This window comes from Garra rufa, chromosome 9 (assembly GCF_049309525.1).
Source record: "Garra rufa chromosome 9, GarRuf1.0, whole genome shotgun sequence".
Lineage (NCBI taxonomy): Eukaryota > Metazoa > Chordata > Actinopteri > Cypriniformes > Cyprinidae > Garra > Garra rufa.
The window spans coordinates 41124539-41148215 of NC_133369.1; the positions used below are offsets into that span (position 1 = coordinate 41124539).

A 23677-nucleotide genomic window follows, 5' to 3' on the forward strand; every position below is an offset into this window, starting at 1 on the left:
TTATAAAATGTTTGCACCAAAAAAATGTCTCAGGTTATAAAATATTTGAAGTGCAGTTTCATTTTATTTGTATATAATGATATGTAAAACTTAAACCCATTAGAATAACATGGTTTGAGCCAGCGTGCTGTCTCTCATCTACATTTGAGTGTTTGTTCAGGATTTCCCTTCACTGTCTCGCACACACACACACGCACACACCATGTGGCGCGTCCTGCTGTAGTCTGTACTGTAGCAGCTGTGATGGGCGGAGTCGCTATCTATAGCAGCTCTGATTGGTCCAACGGCTGTCAGTCAGGGAAATTCACGACCGCTATTGGTTGAAAGTCTGATTAGGTTTAGTATCTCACGAAGGCTGTGGAGTTTCCTGTGAAAGAAGAAAAACCCGAGTGTGTCTTATTAAACACACAGTTCATGTAAGACTGAATGGAGCCTTAATGTACATGTATATTTTTCACATTACTTCACGGACTAGATGTTTTTTTTCTGGACGAGATTCAAACATCTGGAATTTATCTAACGTTAGTCCGACTGCTGTTGGTGAACTTTTCATTTTCTCGCAATGTCCCGTGTCTCGGACCCGTTACCGAAAGCACGCCAGGAAAAAATGAAAGACGTTAATGCAAAGGTGAGTTATAAATGAATTATAAGCCTCTATCCCATGTCTGAATTACATTGCGTAAATATTATTGTTAAAACACGTATATATAACAACATAGTGCCATTAATTGAATACATATATTGTTGAAAAGCTCTTGACAGTGCTGTGTGGGGAAGGTTTTTCCTGCTGTCTGATGGAGGCTACCGCTACTCTGCTTCTTTCTCATTTGACCAAATGAACAAAAGAAGTTACGCTTGGGTTTTCCCGTATTATCGTGCTTATATCTCTCAGCGTCTGTGTTTGGTGTATATACGTAAGATGTTAGTGTATATACGTGAGTATATGTATTCAAAGGTTTAGTCCATTGTGCGGCAGTATGAACACGTTGTCCAGGGCACTAAGGGGAACCAATGGGGGAGGGACATACAAAGACTGCAGCATGTTACAGAGCGTTCATTGCTGCACTTACTAGTGCTTCGTTACACAAGATTTCTGCAGTGCATACGTTCACAAAACACAAAAGTTACAACTTAACGTGTTTAACTGCAGCACGGCTATGCTTTTATTTATTTTTTTCACCGTATAGCGCGCTCCCTGTATCTCCCGTGCTCATAGTATAATGTCTTTGTTCTTATATATGCTGTGCAAGGTCTTTACGTGATAAATTTGCTTGTGAAATCAGTTATGTTAACAAATATCCAGTTCTGTTTTTCCCTTTTTAGTTTTATGCAAGTGACGTAATTGCTTCCCTTTTTCTGTAGCCAGTACAGTGATGATTCATTGTCATGTTGGTGTATCGCTGTAGATTAGCATTTTTGTATACTAGGTTAAAGTGAATTCACCTTATAAAACATTTATATTGTACACGTTTATCTGACAAGTCCTTCTGACCTTGTGATGCTTTATGGAACTGTATTCCTTAGGAAGCTGTGATGCATCACTTGAGAGCATTTGCCGGTTGACTATCAGAAACTAGATGTAGCAGAGAAAATGAGGCACATGCACATTTTAGCTGGGATTTTATCATTGGAGAAGTCTGCATTGAACACAAAGATAAGCAGAAGTGGTAAAACCATTTGGGCCATGTAGAATTCCCTGCAAGGACAGTATGGGAGGTGCTTATGGGGAAGGAGTGAATGAGCAACTGTTCTCACACTGTTAAAGGTGACAGTCAGTCGAGGTCAATGCATTGCATCAGTAAATGGTGGAGGGCGAAGAAAGGTGAAGAAGCAGTTTGGTCAAATTTGTAAGCAGGAGCTGAACTCAGTGACGTTCCTGCTCCTAATAGGATGTTGGGGATTGCCGCATATGCCTTGGGTTAGCCACTCTACCGTGGGAGTGTTCTTCTGATTGCCATTGCTAGGTGCGACTTTCTCATAAATCCTAGGCTCGCCACCCAACTCTCATCACCAAGATCATTATGTTCTCATCAAAAAATCCAAACCAGGCTAATTAGAAAAAAAATGTGCTTCTGCCTACAACTCCAAAAATGCGCCTATGCATACAATTTACTGCGCTTTCCGGCTCAGATGAACACTTGAGGCAGCAAAATGCTTTGTATTCCTTTTCACACAGGGGCACATTTTCATTTAAAGGGGTCATCGGATGCTAAACTCACTTTTACATGTTGTTTGAACATTAATGTGTGTTGGCAGTTTGTGTACACAACCACCCTACAATGATTAAAAATCCACCCAGTGGTATTTTTTTAATCTTTAAAAGTAATATCCTCTTTTAAAATCATCCTCAGCTTCTTGTCGTTGTGACGAAACACAGTTGATTGACATGAGCGTTTTACCTTAGACCCGCCCTCACCGAACTGAAACAGTCCGACTCTGACCGCCATTGTGTCGACTGAGCTGCAGAGGAAGACTCTAATTGAGCGATTGAGGTGTTCTGTTGTTGGATAGAATCATGAACATAGCAGTCGTCATTTACTCCTGACATCTGAGCCGCTGAAGAGGCAGAGGACAACGTTACTTTTGTTTTTAAAAGGAAAGTGCCGATCCCAATTTCCATATGCATCTATGTTCATGTGAATCATTCGTGATGCAGCTTCCCCCACAGCAGAAGTGAGTTATAAGTTTTTTTATGCATCTTTGCAAATGGCCTTTCTTAATAATGTGCTTGTTGGCAAGTTACGCCGATAAACGTGGCAAAATGCGGCTAAAGTAAACATTGCAGCTCGTAATCCCTCAGCAGAGAGAGGCGGGGCGAGCAGAGCTCATTTGCATTTAAAGGGCCCATGCGTGAAATTAGCTGATATTTTGCAGAGCTGATTTTGACCAGGTAAAAGGGTGTTTTTTTTACACTACTGTTGAGAATTTTTAATCAAAGTATATTAGAGACTTTTCATTAAGACCCTAAAGAATCATATGAACTTGTGGAAAATGGGCATCCGATGACCCCTTTAAGAAACCTATGTCCTAACCTCAAAATGCTTTTACCACAATACATGATTTGTAAACTAATACATTTTGATGTTTGCATCATGTGTATGGCTTTTCTGATATAGTAAATGTCCTTGGTAGCTCACCTGAGGATACAGGTACACTTGTTATCATGTCCTGTGATATTTGAGTCACAATAGAAGAGTTCAAAGGCTTGTACAAGCAAACTAAAATGGCATAGTTGTTTTAGTTTGTTAACACTGTTGGATGGGTTTAGGGTAGGGTTTAGTGTAGGTGGTGTATTGCTTTCAAATGCAATAAAGCTTTTAGTGCCACTCACCGGACATTTCATTTCCGAACTGCCACAATATGTACAACAACGAATGTAATAAAATGTTACTGGAACGTTTATCAGTTTTAGATAAAACTGAATGTGCTTTTAGTGCCTCTCACTAGACATTTAACTTTGAAAGCAAAACTTGCAAAAAGCAACTTAATATTGTTTTGTAGAAGTAGAAGTCTAAACATGTACAGTTGAAGTTAAAAGTTTACATACACCTAGCAGAATCTGCAAAATGTTAATTATTTTACCAAAATAAAAGGGATCATACAAAATGCATGTTATTTTTTATTTAGTACTGACCTGAATAAGATATTTCACATGAAATACATTTACATATAGTCCACAAGAGAAAATAATAGTTGAATTTATTAAATTTACCTTGGCAAAAGTTTACATGCACTTGATTCTTAATACTGTGCTGTTACCTGAATGATTCACAGCTCTTTTTTTTGTTTTTGTTTAGTGATAGTTGTTCATGAGTCAATTGTTTGTCCTGAATGTTCTTCAGAAAAGTCCTTCAGATCCCACAGATTCTTTGGTTTTTCAGCATTTTCAGGTATTTGAACCCTTTCCAACAATGACTGCATGATTTTGAGATCTATCTTTTCACACTGAGGACAACTGAGGGACTCATATGCAACTATTACAAAAGGTTCAAACACTCACTGATGATTCAGATGGAAAAACAATGCATTAAGAGCCAGGGGTGTAAACTTTCGAATGGAGTGAGGATGTGTACATTTTTCTTATTTTACCTAAATATCATATTTTTTTAATTTAGTACTGTTCTTCAGAAGTTACAGAGGATACTTACATTTTCCACAGAAGACAAAATAAGTTAAATTTACCCTGATATAGTACCTCAGTTGTCTTCATTGTGAAAAGATGGATCTCAAAATCATACAGTCATTGTTGGAAAGGGTTTAAAATACAGCTGTGGATTATTCAGGTAAGAACACAGTATTAAGAATCAGGTGTATGTAAACTTTTGAACAGGGTCATTTTTTATAAATTCAACTATTATTTTCTCTTGTGGACTATATCTGACCTTCTTTCTTCAGATGGACCCAAAAAAGATTTATAGAAAAGGAATCCACCTCTGCAAGTCCATATAATGCAGTTGTACAGGACTTTGACTCTGATAAGCAAATTTGATGCTTAAAAAACTCACAAAGTGAACACGACAGTAATCCATATGAGCCTGGTTTATGCATAAATGTCTTTTGAATTGAAAAATACCAGTATTTTAACTAAACCATCACTTCCAGCTGTCATATGTGGGTTCAAAATGTTGCAGTGTTATTACATTTGTAGGAAAAGTGATAATTCTCTGTACTTCTGTGTCACTTCACACGCAAATGTCATTGTGAAGCATATGTGGCTGTAAGCGCTCACACAAAAACTCAAAGCATCTCTTGTTAAGGTGGGTAATTTGAACTCCTTTTCCCTGTTGGTCCCACCACTCCTATTTTCTAGGTCTTAAAACAGTTCTCATCTAACTAATGTTGAAAATGATTTGAGCTTCAGTTGACCGTATTTGATGTGCTCCATGTATGTGCATTAAAAAATGTATATATGTGAATAAAAACCTTTAAATCTGTTTATCATATAAAGCTATTGGATTGAATCGGTCAGTTCATATGAATTAGTTTTACCCACGAAGACAATGACCGGGGCAAAAAATATAACAAATAATAGGATAAAAATAATAATGCTATGTTTATTAGTAAATGCTTTTTCATATTTTCATAAATGCCAACGCACACATTTATGTTTTTTTTTAGGTCAAATATGTTATTAAATTATGACAAACTCCAGATTGGAGATGCCTTTTCTGTGTGTGTTGTAGGGCTACATGCCTTCACCAAACTATTTTTAAAAAATGATGGTACGAGAAAAAAATGTTGGTTGCGGTTTAGGCAAAAAGAGGTGGCGACTCTCCTTGCAAAAGACTTCTATGCCTTCTTTCCATGTTTGTTTCTGGTATTGCTATTGTCTGTATTTCGTTTCCTGAGGGCATGGGGCATATTTTCTCCACTGAGGAATTGAAGACAAGGCCCAAGGCTCAGAGCAAGAACAGGCCACACTTTATTACTTGAGCATTTAGCAGACATTTGTGCTCAGTGTTTCGTGAATTGAACTGACACACTAACCCAGTTAATTATTTAAGAGTCAATTAAAGCGATCTGAATTTGGTATAAAAATGGCAAAAATCCTGATACAATGTGACTATGTCATTGAGCGGTAATAAGGGCAATTAATTAATTAATTAGCAAGTTTCAGCTTTTTTCTTTTTGTCATATAATTGTCACAGATATCAGGCAAGAAAGTAGTCAAGGATCTATACTAAAAGAAAGAAGACACCAGAAGGAAACAACAGTTTAACAAAACACATTAAAACAAGACCTGACAAAGAATTCAGTAAAAAAAAACAAATCATGTCCCAAAAAAGGATTCCTACAAAATATTTTACAGTTTAAAACAAGATGAACAAGAGAAACGAGAAACAAAACAAGATGTAGGCAATAATCATGAGAGGCCAAGGGAACAGATAAGCAGGAAGAATACAGAGGAAGAGAGAGAATGCTAAAAGCTAAAAGTCCATGTGCAATTATGAAATAAAAGTCTGTAAAACAGATAACATGACACAATAACACTGGAACTTTGAATCCTTTTTCATCATTTTAAATGAATGATGCACTATGCAGGTAAAGAGACCCTATTAAGCACACCCAAATCCATGTTTTTTTTTTCATATGCTGCATTTAGCTTTACTTCTGGAAAATCGGCATGAAGTTGGCAGAGGGTGTGGAAGGCAAAAAAAGAAGTATACCTAGGCATTTACCTGTGCTAGTGAGTTGATGATCTGAATCGAGTATGTTAAATAAGAATGACTTACAAAATGTGCAGAGTAGTGGTTCCCCAGGACTGGAGTTGAGAACCACTGATAGACTGAGCGAATACTGAACACATACAGTATGTGAAAAAAAAAAAAAATACATTTGCTGTACTTTATAGAAACACTCAGGACTTTTCACATTTGCAATTAAAGTAGTTTAAAGTGGTAAATTTTGCTTTGGAAACATGTTTTAAATGACCCTAAATGTATTCAGATTAATATTCTGCACTATTTGGCATGATTTCCAAAGTGTTTTGTAGTTTTGAATATACAAACAAACTAGGGCTGTGCAATTAATTGCAATCGCAAAAAAATCGCGATTTAAGCACATGCGATTTCTAAACCGCATAAGACTGCGATTTTATCGGAATTTACTATCGCGGAATACCACGGAATTCGTTGATTTTTGGATGAATAAATCAAAAGTGGGTCTGTCACTTTATTCAAATCGCGATCTGGACTAGTGTCTGTGAAAACTGAAATGCATGTATTACTTTTGTACAGTATCATGTACAAAACATACATAAAACAATATATATGATAAAAAAATGAATATTACAACAAGATTAACCACTTAATTGTAGAAAAAATACTACAATTATTATTTAAACATTTTTTCTTTCATGTATTGATTTTAACAGTAAACTTCTGTTTGTTTGCCAAAAATTAAAAGGGTTTATTTTTCATTTGATTAAAAAAAATAAATGTTTATGCTTTTTGATTATCAGAAAAATTAAAACACATAAGAATTTCTAAAAAAAAAAAAAAGATTGTAGAGCCCTCAAAATGTTAAAATAGAGAGTTTTGAACTTATTTTTCCACTGAAATGAATGTTTTCGTTATTACACAAAGTAGGCTAAAGTACGGGAAAAAAGTAACATGGCTAATTTATTTTATGTTGTCTGTTTTAAAGACAATTTTACAACAGTTTTGTTTATTAAACTTAATACTATGTTATTTCATTGTGAAATGTTTTGTTATGCACTTCTTGTGCACTGAATACATTTAGTATGTATGTAGCTTGTTTGAAAAAGCAAAAACAGTTGCCAAAATCGCAAATAAAATCGCAATCGCAATATTTGTTAAAAAAATCGCAATATGATTATTTTGTCCATATTGCACAGCCCTAAAACAAACTTTGTCCGATCATTTAAATTTTATGAAATATCATGTGGTGCGACCATCAAGAAACTACCATTTTGAGACTTTTATGTTGAAATCCATTCAAAGATAGAACATTGCATCATATGCCAATTTGCCAAGGACCCATGGAAGCATCAAGCAGATTTGTAACTCTTTTAAATTTGGAAAAATGTAACCTTTTTAACGGCTGGTATGTAGATACCAAATTTGGATATCATGTGGTATGATCTCAACAAAAAACAAAACAAAACAATGAATACTAAGTATTTATTTTCATTATAAATTTCATAGGGACCTCTTGCTTGTAAATTTTGACTGAATTTCAAATATCATGTGGTGCGACCACTGCGGACTGTTTTCCACTATAGATATATGACCCAGATTGGTTGGTATACTATTAAAGTATCTTACTGTTAAAGTATTTTCTACAAATACTGTTTTGTAGCTCTTTAATATGTCCTGACAGATCACTGTAGCGCCTAAGTTCAAGCGGCACATGAACCAATCATCTTTTTACTAGTTATAGCACGAAATAAACATAAATTAACATCAAAACGTATCTTGTTTTAACCATTAAAAATACGTCAATACACGCCATTTTTCAAGTTCAAGTCCACCGACGTTAACCTACTCTCCTGTCTGGTTTGTTTGTTGGACAAAATTTATGGATTCGATGTTATGATTGCTCAGATCGCCTGTTAATCAAACTCCCGGCAAAGGGTCAATTGAGCAGCCAAGATTGGGCAAAGTTCAGAAATAACTGGGCTTACAGTAATGCCCGCAGAGGTTTTTAATGACTTAATGGTCTTTGTGTCATTTAGAGCGACCACACATCATGTGGTGTGACCAATTATAGCAATAACTGTATTAAGTAAAAATCAAATTTCTTGTTCTGCGGTTGAAATATGGATCTCTGCTACAGTATGCTTTAGTGAATGGTATTTTTAAAACCATTTTTATCAGCTTTATACAATTAACAGGAAAAATAAGTCTGCTAACTACATTTAAGAAGGCAACTCTGAAATTGTAGAACAAAAATATGAGATCATCATTTACAAATATTTTGTTTCAAAACACTTCAATTACTGTAAACGTGTATAAAATGTTAAGCATGTTAAGGAAATGGAATTATTTTAATATAAATGACGGTCGCACCACATGACAATTTTTAAGGCTATGGCCAATTCATCTAGATGAAAAAACACTAAAATCACTTAATTAAAATTTTTTAATATCATTTTGTGTACAAAGGGGTAGGTCATCTAACCAAAATATTATATCAAATAAATATTAAACAAATATAAGGTGTATTGTCAGAACAGACGTGATGTCTATTTTTTTACAACCCTCCTGTTGAGGAAATAACTACTGTAGATTATGCATTTGCACATTGTATGATTTTGGTTTTGTGTTCTATTCTAAGGTTTAGAACACAGAGAACATTCTTCAAAACATCTCTTTTTATGTTTCACAAGAAAGTCATATGAGCAAAGGATGAATAAATGATGGTCTTATTTTTAATATTTGGCAAATTCAAAGTATAAGGTGAATTTTTGGTTTGCTTTACGGTTTGATGTGGAGTCTCTTGGCTCTTTGTTGCTGAACTGAAGGTTCTTGTCTCACAGTCTGTGTGTCAGGTATTATCTTTCATTCATCTCGCTGCCTGTCTTTGTTCCTTTCAGTCTGTCTGTCCCTTTGTTTCTCAGTCTGAATTGTCAAGTGACCCCCACATCTTTTCTGCTCCCTGTCCTGTCCTCTATGTAACATTATCCCTTAAATAGCACAGCTTTTCATTTGATTTCACATGCTGATATATGTGTTTACTTACTTGCTGCAAAAGGGACAGTCAAATGACAACAGTACAGTCTACTTTGTATTACGGGAAAGACACGATAATAATAATAAAGGTAGTTTGGACCTAAACGTGCTAATATATCTCAGCTTTGTTAGTCAGTGGAGGTTAATCTAACAGTTTCCTGTAGCACTGCTTGAGGTGCCAACTTTTGCATTAAAAATAAGATAAAAATAAGATACATTGGGGATTGGGCTTCAGTGTTTTTTTAAAGTCCGAAGTATATAGTGGATTCACATTCACATGTCAGGACAAATGGATGTTAAAGAGAGTTGTTGACACAGCATAAACCTGTTTGACATCTTAACTTTTTTTTAATAGGAAGTGCGTCATTTGTTCAATATTTAATCTTCTGATTCATCAGCATGTACTATGCTGATGAATCAGGAGATTATATATTAAATTCTCTTTGTCCTGTGAAATTTCTCACACATTGACAAAAGCGAAGAATTATTAAAATGGCCCAGTGTATTTCCTGCTGGATGATGTCACATTCAAAACAGCCTAAATGTTTTGCATGTGAAATGTTTTGCAAAAAGAAGACATGCAAATATACAACTAAACAATACAGGTTAAATCTAACAATACATGTGGAAAACAACACAATAGTAAAGTCAGAATTCACTCAGTACCGCTTAAACCAAATTTGTGACCCTGGACCACAAAACCAGTCATAAGGTTACATTTTACAAAACTGAGATTTACATATCATATGAAAGCTCAATAAATAAGCTTTCTATTGATATATGGTTTGTTAGGATAGGATGATATTTGGCCGAGATACAACTATTTGAAGATCTGGAATCTGAGGGTGCAAAAAAATCAAAATACTGAGAAAATCACCTTTAAAGTTGTCCAAATTGAGCTCTTAACAATGCATATTACTAATCAAAAATTACATTTTGATATGTTTATAGTAGGAATTTTACAAAAAATCTTCATGGAACATGATCTTTACTTAATTTCCTAATGATTTTTGGCATAAAAGAAAAATCAATAATTTTGACCCATACAATGTATTTTTGGCTATTGCTACAAATATACCCCAGCGACTTAAGACTGGTTTTGTGGTCCAGGGTCACATTTCTGTTCACTGCGAGTTGTGCATACTTCTAAATCCTCTTATTATTACTGCTGGTGGCATTACACTGGTAATAGTTAACTCGTTTAATTTAAAGTGGTGGCTAAAATTATTAGAAAACTAGCATTTTTACCAGCTAAAATTTTTTTTTTGTAAGTCAGTTATTTCTATCTTTTGCTGTAGTGTGTCAGTAGAAAAAAATCAGTTTACATTTCCAAACATTCATTTTTCCCATTAATTGTAATAATCCAGTGAGATTAACAGCCACTGCTCTACACAGACATCTGATCTCATCATCATCATCCAGTTTGTCTGGAACGACATGAAAAAACAGAACAAACTGAGACAACACTAAATCCAGAAGAACTGTGGCAATGTTTCCAAGATGCTTCAAGAAACCTACCTGCAAAGCTACAGTACTGTTCAAAGTTTTAGACACCCATTACCAAAAAGAAGTATACTTCAAGTTTATTTTATTAAGTATACTTAAGTAAAGTTCAAGTAAGTTTTAAGTATACTTTATATACTAAGTATACAAATATCAGTGTACTAGTAGTATACTTTTAAGTAGGGGTGGGCGATATGGTAAAAATATCATATCACGATTTTTTCAAGAAATATCACGATTCACGATTTTATCACGATTCTTTGTCATGTTGGTTTTACTTTTTTACAAGTTGAGTAGTACAGCCAAATTAATTTTTCTATTTTAAAACCAAAACCTTACAAGGTAACAAAATATAAAATAAAAACAATGGCAGATATTTAAGCCAAAGTGGGCGAAGACAAAAAATCTTTGTCATTATTTTCTTTGTTTTTAAAAAATAAGAACAAAGATAAGCTACATGTTACAAATACACATACTATACAAATAAAACAAACAGTGCTTTAATTTTCAGGAACAGTCCATGTATTTATCAGTAGCATTCAAGAAATTTAATTAACAAATATAAAAATAAAACACTATATACATTATATAGTAGGGATGCTCATTTCGGTTAATTTTCCTGACCGACAACCGCTGCTCGTTATCCGAACATTAACCGTTAACTGATAAAATTAGAATAATAAACTAGTTTAAAATAAAAATAGAATGCACGAGTATCTGTGATGATACATTAAAAATACAAGCAAATGTTTTATTTTAACGTGCAAACAGCAGCATACAGAGCAACAACAAAAACTGTATTGACATATACTTAAATTATCACGCATCAGCAGCGGTTCTGAGAACAGAGAAAATCTGAATGAAAAAAAAAGAATAATATAAATAGGCCTACACTAAATATGTATAAATTAAATAACTACCTAATAAAGATGACAAAACTAAAACACACTGAATCCTTTTATGCGCTTTGAAGAACTGTACCGGTCTTATTCTTCTCGTCGAACATAAAAATATATAGCAGGCCAGCCAATACCTCAGTGTGCCTAGTTTTTAACATGTCCTCATGCTGTACGGATAGGCAGGACCGCTGCCTGTTAACTCTTAGATCCGCGAAAAAAACACCATCACAAAAACCCTTTCAATTTGCGGTTTGGGACTTCCATCCACTGTCATATGCGTGTGGAGAAGCGCGTGTTTTACAGCGTTCAGCAATAGCCAATCACAGACATGTATGTTGATTTGATTATCACTGTGGCCAATCAGAGGAGGCTATGTTACAATCCACTCACCAACCAAAGTGCCGGTTTCAGTTTTGCTGACTTCTACACTTTCGCGAACTCTCTTATTAAAACAAAGTGTTGGCATTATATAAATAAGAGATTAATTGTGCAGTGTACTGTAAAGGTTATTTTATTACTTTTTAATAACTTTATGAGATTGCGATGAACTACTCTAGTATGAGTGATAGCTTTCCAGTGACTGTAACGGGAGCGCCTATTGCGCACTTTCTAGACTATAATTCATTCAGAATTTGAATACATTCACTCACGGATTCACTCTCTGATAACCCAATAACGCCACTTGCCATTGAGTTGCATATACTACATCTGTTTACTAAGTAAAGGTGAAGCAAAGTATGTCTATACAGCCACACTGCACGTGTCGACACGCGCGCGTGAGTAAACAGATAACTTACAAATAGCATTATTTCTTTCACCATGCAGCAAACGTAAAAAAAAAAAAAAAGAATAGAAAAAAACCCTTTTAAACCGTTTAACTGATAGTAATAATCGGTTAAAATTCTTACTGTCGGTTAACGGTTAAACGGTCAATATGAGCATCCCTATTATATAGCCTACATAAATTATACATAGAAGCAACATTTAAAGCAACTGTATTGAAGTTCTTCAGTCAAGAGCAGTGAGTGATTTTCTTTTGTGTTTTGTTTTATTAGTGTATCATCACCCAAAAATGACAATTCTGTCATTTACTCACTCTCGCATTTTTTTAAGCATAAAACATGCTGAACATAAAACTTATTTTGGAAAATGTGGGTAACCAAACAGTTGCTGGGTCCCCAGTTACTTCCATATATTTTATTTATTTATTTTAAGTCAGTGGGGACCAGCTACTGTTACCCACATTCTTCAAAATATCTTCTTTTGTGTTAAGCACAAGAAAAAAAAATTAATAGAGATTTAGAACATGTGAGTGACAACATTTTTGGGTGTACTGTCCCTTTAATGACAATCGACAGCATGTTTAGCTCTGTCGCAGAGCTGCACGCATCTATACAGGCGCGCATCCGTTTTTCTCTTTACTGTTTACTTTCACTTTAGACAACCGACTGAGTTTATATGTAATCCTTGCGTGTTTTTGACAGTATAAGCAAATTAAACGCCAAAGATAGCTCAGTTTAGTAATCAGGTGCTGTTTGACAGGCTTTTACCGCACGTGCTTCAGGTTTACGCGCTCATGAAGCGCATGCCAGAACAGCGCGCGGACCAAATGGCGTTATTTTACCGGCAAGACTTTGAAGCACATTCAAATAATGTACTTTTGTGATCGCGAATATGAATAAGTGCAGTGTCCCGTGAGTGAATGTACAGTATATTAAGACGGAGGCACACTGTAGCACGATACTACGATATTTATTCAAAAGCAGACCGTGGAGACATTTTAATCGTCCACGATCAAAAATCGTCATATCGCACACCCCTACTTTTAAGTGTACTATTTCACTACTCCTTGGGACTAAATGGCCCACTTTCCAGTATATAAAACATTTAAGTATACTTTAAGTGTAAAAGTTTACATCTATGTTTTCAGTTTGTACTGCAAGTATACAAAAAGTGAACTTATAGGTATACTGACATACCTATGTACACTTTGAAGTATAGTCTCAGTAAACTACTAGTTTAGTAGTTTTATACCGCAAGTATACTCGTAAGTTTTCTTTAAGTGAACTTTACATCATACTTATGTCCCTATTTAGGTAATAATTTGTATATATTTTGTTATATGAATATCTGAACATACAAAAAATCTAAAGAAAGAACAGGGTATCTTCTTGTAAACACAAACATTTTATACTAGCTTCATGCATTCTTTTTTATAAGCACTTGAATGTGGGTAAGTTTCATAAATAAAAAATAAATTAATAACATTTTGAACAAATTTCTAAAAAAAAAAAAGACTATTCGTGATAATCAAAACATAGATGAGTCGATCAATAATCCCCAAAGTTTGACAGTCATTATTACCTCTTATTGGGTCGATATTTTATTCCATAACGTTACACAGTTTTCAATATCTATGGTTTTGATGCTGTTTTATGTCTGACGATTGTTAGATTACATGTGGAAGCATCTGTTGTTTCGGTTTCTTCTTCACTTGTTTTGAAAATTCTGTAAAGAAGATGTATAACAGCCCCCCTAGCGTATAACAATGAAAACACAGGTTCTCAGAGCACTAGAGTAAAGTATAGCTCATATATATTTTGAGTTTTTCTAAGTATAAGTATACTTAAATGTCATTTATATTTCTAAGAAATATATAAAGCTAATTTCTGTGAAGTACATAAAAAGTAGACTGAAAGTATACTTTCCTATTTTTAGTGTAAAGGAAGTATACCAATAGCACACTTGAATAAACTTTTTTTGTAAGGGACCTGTGTAAAAATGCTGTAAAATGAGCATGCTGTCAAAAATATTGTAATAAAGAGATTTTCTTTTACATTAAGTTCTTTTAATTAAATTAAATCCACATTTGGTGTGACCATCCTTTGCTTGTAAAGCAGCTCTTGCTGCGCATAGTTTTTCAGGTAGCTTTGCAGGTGGGTCTCTTGAAGCACCTTCGAATGTGTTTTGATTTTTGAAGAGCTCATAATAAAAAGCTGAATTTATGTTAAGTCAAAGCTATAATCTACAGTATCTCATAAAATGAGTATACTAAAGATACTAAAATGGTTGCTGAAATGTGAGGGGTGTTCTCACTTTTGTGACATACTGTATATGTCTTTTAAAGACTTCACCAGAGAAGAATATACTTAAGCATGTTATCCTTGTCTTTTATTCTTGCCATGATGAAATGCTTAAAAGGTGCTCAAAAGGTACTTGAAAACGATTACTGACAAAGAGTGGGAACATTGATTTCATTATTCCTAACCTAATGAATGCTGTGATTGTAGTCAGTGGTGATACGCTGTGATGCTATACTTGTACAACTCATCTTTTTCCTAACTCTTCTGTGTGCAGAACAAAGAGAAAGAGCGGAAGGCACGGGAGAAAGAGACAAAGGAGCGCGAGTCACGTTACAGCAATGGTCACCTGTTCACCTCCCTCAGTGTTTCTGCCACCACACTCTGTTCTGCATGCAACAAAAGCATCACTGCAAAAGAAGCCCTCAGCTGCCCCAGTGAGTAACATGCATTATAGTTACGCTAAAACATGATGCTTGATAAGTCTACTTCAAACTACTGAACACTGTCCCCTCTCAAAAACAGGTCACCACTTATTCTGTCACTCCATAAAATTTACTGAATCACTGAATATACTGAATTAAGGGTAGTTCAGAGGATGTTGCAAGTAAAGAAAGTGGAGCTACATGCTAAAAAGCATGAAAAAGTTAAGGGGATAGAGGAATGTGTAAGAGACAAGCTGAAAAAGCCTGAGATTGAAGTCTTAGGCTTGCCACCTCAAGGAATCAAATTGAAAGCTTGTGAAAAAAGTGTACCAGACACTTCTGATTTTGATGTGATTTGTAGCATTCATATTGTTCCCCTTTGTTAAAAAAGGTAGTAGATGACTAATGTTATCTTATTGCAGTATTTTTTCTGGCAAAGCCTTAGGATATATTAGCATATTTTTCTTTATCTGACAAACTGTCTCAATTACAAACACTTGTTAGCTTCTCAACTGATGTGTGTGAAGATGTGCTGGTCATAATGAATAGATTCTAGTAAAGATTCTTTGTGATAGAAGTGCTGCTCAGTTTTATGAATGTATTATCAGCAAGTTTACACTACCAGTCAAAAGTTTTTTTTTTCTGCTTTCCAGGCCTGCATTTATTTCATCCAAAGTGCACAAATAACACTAAAAATATATTTAAAATAACTGTTTTCTATTTGAATATATTAGCATGGTAGTGTATAATGTTACAAAAACGTTTTATTTCAGATAACTTTCTATTCATTCAAAAACTACCTGATTCAAATATTGATGATATTATTATTAATAATGATAATTAAAAAAAAAAAAAAAATGTTTCTTGAACAGCAAATCTGCAAACTAGAATGATTTCTGTAGGATCATGTGACACTGAAGATGAAGGAGGAGGAAGCCGTGGTTTACTCCACTTCGCATCGTGCCTAATAACAGACCTTTAGCTGTTTAAATTCACTGTAAACCACAGCTTCACAAGGCTTATTGCTTTTATAAAACAGTTGTTTCATATACGTAGTATGGTTTCACAAAATAAAATGGAGCAAATAAAATATAATGGTATTAATAAAAACATTTTTCTTCCGCCAAACAATGTAGTTCCTCAGAAACAGTTGCGGTTGCAACAAAGTGGTTGCTGAGCAACAGACAAACATAAACAAAGGTGTATGTTTGTCAAAGTCCCTTTGAGACAAGTCATTTCACTTGGTGGCCATCTTTGATACGCCTCTTAGGCATGCAAGTGCAGCTCCTATCTCTTTGTATGGGGAAACATCAAATTCTCCAAAACCGTTCACTAAGCTTACAATTAAATTTCATATTTGAAAACACTAATGAAATCTGACAGTCTCATAAAGCTTGTTTCTTACAGTGGTGTGAAAAAGTGTTGCCCCCTTCCTGATTTCTTTATTATTTTGCATGTTTGTCATACTTTAATGCTTCAGATCATCAAACAAATTTAAATATTAATCAAAGATAACACAAGTAAACACAACATGCAGTTTTTAAATGAAGGTTTTTTTAATGAAGGGAAAACAAAATCCAAACCCACATGGCCCTGTGTGAAAAAGTGTTTGCCCCCCACTCCCATTAAAACATAGGCTGTATCCGAAATCGCCCCCTATACCCTCATTCACTATTCCCTACATTAGTCCACTCGTACAGTTCACTTGAAGGAGTGAATGAAAACGAGTGAGTGAATTCGGACACTAAGTGCACCGGAAGGACTGCCGCTTTTGCATAGTATTGCTTACTGTTTAACAATCATTTAAAACGGACAGTTCCAGTAGTAAGATTAAAGGATTTATCTTAAACTATGTCAAGGAATTTACGTATAAACCCTGGTTAAAAAAATTAATAATCAATTGGTACCTGTGTTGTACGCTGTATTACGCCATGGACCAGCGCGTTGTAAAATGAACGGATAGATGATTCAGCTGCGGGCGCAATCGTCTGGCGATACGCGGGAATTCAGTCGGCGCGTGACTCTCTCAGTGCATTATGGGTTATCTCTAGCTGTTGAGCGTACATCGGTTGTACACTCGTTTTTGCGGTGCATTGTGGGATTGAATGAGTGTACTCGGGAACGTCCACTATGGTTCCGGATTTCGGATACAGCCATAACTGTGGTTTATCACTGAGTTCAGTTTCTCTAGCCACACCCAGGCCTGATTACTGCCACACCTGTTCGCAATCAAGAAATCACTTAAATAGGACCTGCCTGACAAAGTGAAGTAGACCAAAAGATCCTCAAAAGCTACACATCATGATGAGATCCAAAGAAATTCAGGAACAAATGAGAAAGAAAGAAATCTATCAGTCTGGAAAAGGTTATAAAGCCATTTCTAAAGCTTTGGGACTCCAGCGAACCACAGTGAGAGCCATTATCCACAAATGGCAAAAACATGGAACAGTGGTGAACCTTCCCAGGAGTGACCGGCCGACTAAAATTACGCCTAGAGCGCAGCGACGACTCATGCAAGAGGTCACAAAAGACGCCACAACAACATCTAAAGAACTACAGGCTTCTCTTGCCTCAGATAAGGCCAGGGTTCATGAATACACCATTAGAAAGAGACTGCGCAAAAATGGCCTGCATGGCAGAGTTCCATGACGAAAACAGCTGCTGAGCAAAAAGGACATAAAGGCTCGTCTCAGTTTTGCCAGAAAACATCTTGATGATCCCTAAGACTTTTGGGAAAATACTCTGTGGACTGACGAGACAAAAGTTTAACTTTTTGGAAGGTGTGTGTCCCATTACCCATGATGTAAAAGTAACACAGCATTTCAGAAAAAGAACACCATACCAACAGTAAAATATGGTGGTGGTAGTGTGATGGTCTGGGGCTGTTTTGCTGCTTCTGGACCTGGAAGACTTGCTGTGATAAATGGAACAATGAATTCTGCTGTTTACCAAAAAATCCTGAAGGACAATGTCCGGCCATCTGTTCATGACCTCAGGCTGAAGCGAACTTGGGTTCTGCAGCAGGACAATGATCCAAAACACACCAGCAAATCCACCTCTAAGTGGCTGAAGAAAAACAAAATTAAGACTTTGGAGTGGCCTAGTCCAAAGACCTGACCTGAATCCTATTGAGATGCTGTGGCATGACCTTAAAAAGGCGGCTGATGCTCGAAAACACTCCAATGTGGCTAAATTACAACAATTCTGCCTAGATGAGTGGGCCAAAATTCCTGCACAGCACAGTTATCGCAAACGCTTGATAGCATTTGTTGCTGCTAAGGGTGGCCTAACCAGTTAAGTTTAGGGGGCAAACACTTTTTCACACAGGGCCAAGGTAGAGTTGGGGTACTCGGACTTGTACTCGGACTCGAGTCTGGTCTCGAGTAAAATTTTTTGCGGACTCGGACTTGTCACGGACTCGGATGCATTTTTACTCGGACTTGACTCGGAATCAAGCTTTTCGGACTCGGGAAATATTGCAGAGTCCAGCCGAGTCCAGGGACAGTTGACGGAAATTTTACTCGATGCCTTATTACGAAAGTGACATTCAGTATTGGCATGTGTTTAAAAGTCTTGCCAGTACTTGAAAGCCTGCCTCTCAGTCAGCGTGCAAATGTTGAATTAAGTTCTACACACTTACACGAAAAGTAATGTCAAAATGCACCGTCTTGGAGAGTATTTATTAGGGCTGGGTATTGTGACCAATTTGGCAATTCGATTCGATTCTTATTTTTATGGTTTCGATTCGATTCGAATTCGATTCGATTCGAATTCGATTCGATTCGATATCGATTCGCTATCAATATTTCATTTAAAATGTTAGTTTTGCAGACATGTGATCCATATTTTGATATAAATGCTGGTAACTGAAACTCTCCTACTTAAGTTTATTACTGAAATACACATCTACATTAATAATAGGGTGCACACAGTTGTTTATTTTAAACAACTTTTATTTTAAATGAACCCTGTAACAAGAAGTCATAAATATGTGCATCCATTGTACACCATGTAAACAAACTGCAAAATGCACATTACTGTAAAAAATAAAAAGACTGTAAATGTGCAACAGTGAAATCTATTAAGAACAAACATGTTTAAGAAATAAAACATTTTTCTAAATTCAAAACGTTCAAAACAGGCCCATCATAAAACCCTTGTCTGCGTATACAAAACATTCTAACTGTCCATAAAACTAACAGTTCCTAACTACAGCCTAATCATTTTTCTGCAAAAAAAAGCAGCTGATCAACATGTTCTGATCTGATCTAAGGCAGCTCCTTTGCACTGTGATTAGATCACTAGCGGTTGAGAAAACTCTCTCAGCAGGAACACTAGTGACACCTTCAGGACGAGAGGGGAATATTCATATCCTCTTACGTGAAGCACGTGCATTAAGAATCGATTCGGGGATTTCCCGAAACGATATCGTTGCGTTCAACTGAAGATCGATTAAAATCGGAGAATCGATATTTTTTACCCAGCCCTAGTATTTATGCAAATGCTGTCGGTTTTGTGTTAAATGAATTTGAACAGTTGGGAGAAATACAGAAATACATTTTACATTTACCTATTTTATCCCACAATTCAGAATTTTTTAATGTCATTTATATGTTGTATTTAAGACTTTAGAACTCAATTTAACTCAACAAAAGCAAGTTTGTCAGTTTTGAGGGAAAATATAAATTTTTAGATTTTAGCTGAGAGGAAAAGGGAGAATGTCTTTTCTTATCAGAATTGTGAGATATAATCTCGGAATTGAGAAAATAAAGTCAGAATTTTGAAATTTAAACTCAAATTTAACTTTTTTTATTATTTTATTCCATGGCTTCCATGGACTGCTACTTGAAAACTGTCATTAACCCTCACAGCCTCATTTTCATCTAAGAAAAATATGTCCCCCCACCAGCTGTCCATCTCTTCACCTCCCTCTCCCTTTATCCCAGATTCATTCATTTACTCGTAGGTACAGTCCTGTCCTGCCCTATAATTTTTTCACATTCTAAAAGCGGTTTCACTCTAAAATATGTCATAATATCAAGTCAGTCATAACTTCTGTTACATGAATTTAAGTTTGCTGAGGAGGACACTAATTATGAGATGCAATATGCAACAGAGGTTTGCTTTTGTTACATTTGAATTGTCATTGCCTTAATCTAGTAGTAAAAATTAAAACAAGGTTAAGATACTGACAAACAGTAGTTTTTAGATGGACTCGGACTCGACCGATTTGGACTCGGACCTGAGTCCGACTCGCCCCATTTTGGACTCGGACTCGATTGGTTAAAGACTCAGACTCGACTTATGTGGACTCGACCCAACACTACATGTGGGTTTGGATTTTGTTTTCCTTTCATAATCAAAAACTTAATTCAAAAACTGCATGTTGTGTTTACTTGTGTTATCTTTGATTAATATTTAAATGTGTTTGATGATCTGAAGCATTAAAGTGGGTCAAACATGCAAAAAAATAAAAAATCAGGAAGGGGGCCAACACTTTTTCACACCACTGTATGGTCTTTGTGTTTGTAGAGTAATTTACAACAGCTTAGAATGTGGCTCATCCAGTCAGAATTAAGGACCGGAACTATCCGTTTTATAATAGACAACAGTGTTTTTAAATAGTAAAAATATTTCTAAATGTTATTGTTTTTGCTGTACTTTGATCAAATTAATGCAGGCTTGGTAAGCAGAAGAGACTTAATAGACAAAATATAAATATAAATATAAAATCTTACTGTTCAAAAACTGACTGGTAGTGTACCTGAAACAGTAAACTACATTTTATAAAACAGTAAAAGGCAATTACAGGGGTCTGAGCACATTACGAAATCAAATAAATATTACTTTTGAATGCCATCAAATGGACATGCAACATAAAACATGCAAAAAGATAAGGATAAGCAGTGCAGCTACACTATGGTTTGCAATTCATATTAGTTGGTACAACAATATGAAGTTTGAATTCTTTCGTGGTGTTTCTTGTTCCATAACGATTGTGTGTGATGTGATTAGGCAATGAGCAGGCAGTGCTTCATTGCTGCCTGGGACCTATTCAGGGCGTATAGCGTTTCCAGTACAAATGTGATGTGGTCACATGTTATACCTCTCTATGTGGTTTCAGTCATCTGAATGGTCTATTCATACTGAGATTGAATAAATATGCGTCAGGCTAAACAAAAGCAAATTCATGCTGATATACACCAATGTCCCTTAAGCTTTTTTTGCCATTTAGAGTAATCAGAATTTATTAATTTATTATCTATTGCAATTCTTTTCAGTTTACTGATTTGTTTGTAGCAATGGTTATAGGAATAGTTTACCTTAATTATTCACAGACACTAGCCACAGTTGTGATTTAATTAAATATACAGCCCTACTTTTGATTTATTCACTGACATTTTGTCAAGCCCTTAATTTTAAATTCTACTTAATGCAGTAGCTTCTATTGTCCTCATGTGTAAGTCGCGTTGGATAAAAGTGTCTGCTAAATGACTAAATGTAATAATTATTTGTCATTATTTAATGTCAGGATGTTCCAATCTTTTTCTGGTCATTAAAGAAGACATATAGTTTTTGTCGAAGCTTCAGCTCCAAAATGTACATTTACAGTGCCTTGCGAAAGTATTCATATCCCTTCATTTTTTTAATGTTTTGTTATGTTGCAGTCTTACAAAGCAAAAAACAAAACAAAAAACAAACCTGAATTGTCAAAACTTCATAAATTTATTAAAAATAAAAAACTGAAGTAAGTACATCGCATAAGTAATCATACCTCTAATGCTGTAGTTGAAGCATCTTTATAGCCTCAGCTCTTTTTGGTACGATGCAACAAGCTTTGCACATCCGCATTTGTCAATTATCTGCCATTCTTTTCCTCACCTCTTGCCTTTTCAAGCTCTGTCAGCTTGAATGGTGGCTGACAGACATTTTCAAGTTTCTCCAGAAATGTTTGTTGGGTTAAAGCCCAGGCTCCGACAGGGTCTCTCAAGGACTTTCACAGGGTTGTTTATAAGCCACTCTTGCTGTGTGCTTGGGTTCATTGTCCTGTTGGAAGGTGAACCTTCTGCCCAGTCTGAGATTCTGAATGCTCTAAACTAGGTTTTCATTAAGGCTATCTTAATATTTAGCTGTGTTGAGCTTTCCTTCTACTCTGACAAGTCCGTGAGTCCCTGCTGCTGAAAAACGCTACTTTACTTTTAGGATGCTACTATGCAGGTGATGAGCAGTTCATGGTTTTCTCCAAACATGATGCTTGGAATTGAGGTTCATCAGCCCAGAGAATCTTGTTTCTTACAATCTGAGTTCTTTAGGTGCTTTGTTGCAAATTCCAAGTGGGTTTTCATGTGTCTTGAGGAGAGGATTGAGTTTGGTCACACCTCTGGACTAGATTGGTGGAGTGTTGCAGCAGTGACGTTTGTCACTTATGTAAGTTTCTCCTATCTGCATATATGATCATGAAGCTTAACTAAAGTGCCCCTTCTCCATCAATTGCTCAGTTTGTCCAGGAGGCAAGCACTAGGAAGAGTCCTAGTTGTTCCAAATTACTTCCATTATGCATAATGGAGGCCACATGCTTCTGTGAACCTTCAACGTAGCTGAATTTTTTCTGAACTCTTCCCCAGATCTGTGGCTTGACGCAGTCCTGTTTCTTTACAGGCAGTTTTTTTTTTTTTTGCCTCAGGGCTTGTTTTTTGCTCTGATATGCATTTCCGGCTGTTACACCCTCCAAATCATACACATTCAATTGAATTTACCACAGGCAAAATTCACTTGAAGAGTAGTTACATCTACAAGTATTATGAATGCTCCGGAGCTATATTTCAAGGTTCCCCAGAAAAGGATATGAATATTAATGCAGTTCAATCATTTAAGTGTTTTATTTCTAATGAATTTGTAGGGCTGTAACATAACAAATGAAGGGGTATGAATACTTTCGCAAGGCACTGTAGTAGGGCCCTGATTTCGACAGTGGGGAAAATGCAGACAGATCTGTGGATAAAAATGGAATTTACTGAAGTAAGTGGAATGTCAAATTAAAGGCTTGACAAAATTGGAATGGATAAATCAAAAGTAGGGCTGTACATTTAATCAAATGTTCAATATGGACTAGTCTCTGTGAATTATGAACTGCAAAGAGACTGCTATTTAAATATCAACTCTCAGACCAACGTTTTATCTCTAGCATTGCTCTGAGTGTCACTTAACCAACATTTCACCATTTAATTTTTATGAAACTCTCACACAGAAACTCAAAGGTCTTATAAATTTTGTAAAAAATTCTAAATCTAATTTTAAAAAATTCTAAAAATCGAATAAATTGGTTTAAATTAAATTTGGTTTAAGAAATAACTAAAATAGGGCACTGTTATTATTATAAATGTAATAAATTATTAAATTGATAAAGGTTTTTGAATGAAACTGTTTAAACATCCTATTTGGTTACTAAAATTTCATTAAACCATTAAAACAGAATCAAAACAAAAATGGAAAACATGGAATATGAGAAAATATAACCGTGATTTTATAGAGTACAGGGATTATAATGTGTTTTTTTAGGAATTTATAGGTGTACC

At 35.4% G+C, this 23677-nt stretch overlaps 1 protein-coding gene across 1 annotated transcript in view; it reads left to right on the plus strand.

Moving 5' to 3' along the window:
- The first annotated feature begins 365 nt into the window (after nt 1-365).
- Nucleotides 366-23677, plus strand: part of arhgef2b (rho/rac guanine nucleotide exchange factor (GEF) 2b) — a 53662-nt gene continuing 30350 nt past the window's right edge. The window contains exons 1-2 of the mRNA XM_073846970.1: nt 366-628; nt 14954-15117. Of these exons, the coding sequence (XP_073703071.1) occupies nt 563-628; nt 14954-15117 (230 nt within the window). The 5' untranslated portion in view covers nt 366-562. The remainder of the gene's footprint in view (nt 629-14953; nt 15118-23677) is intronic.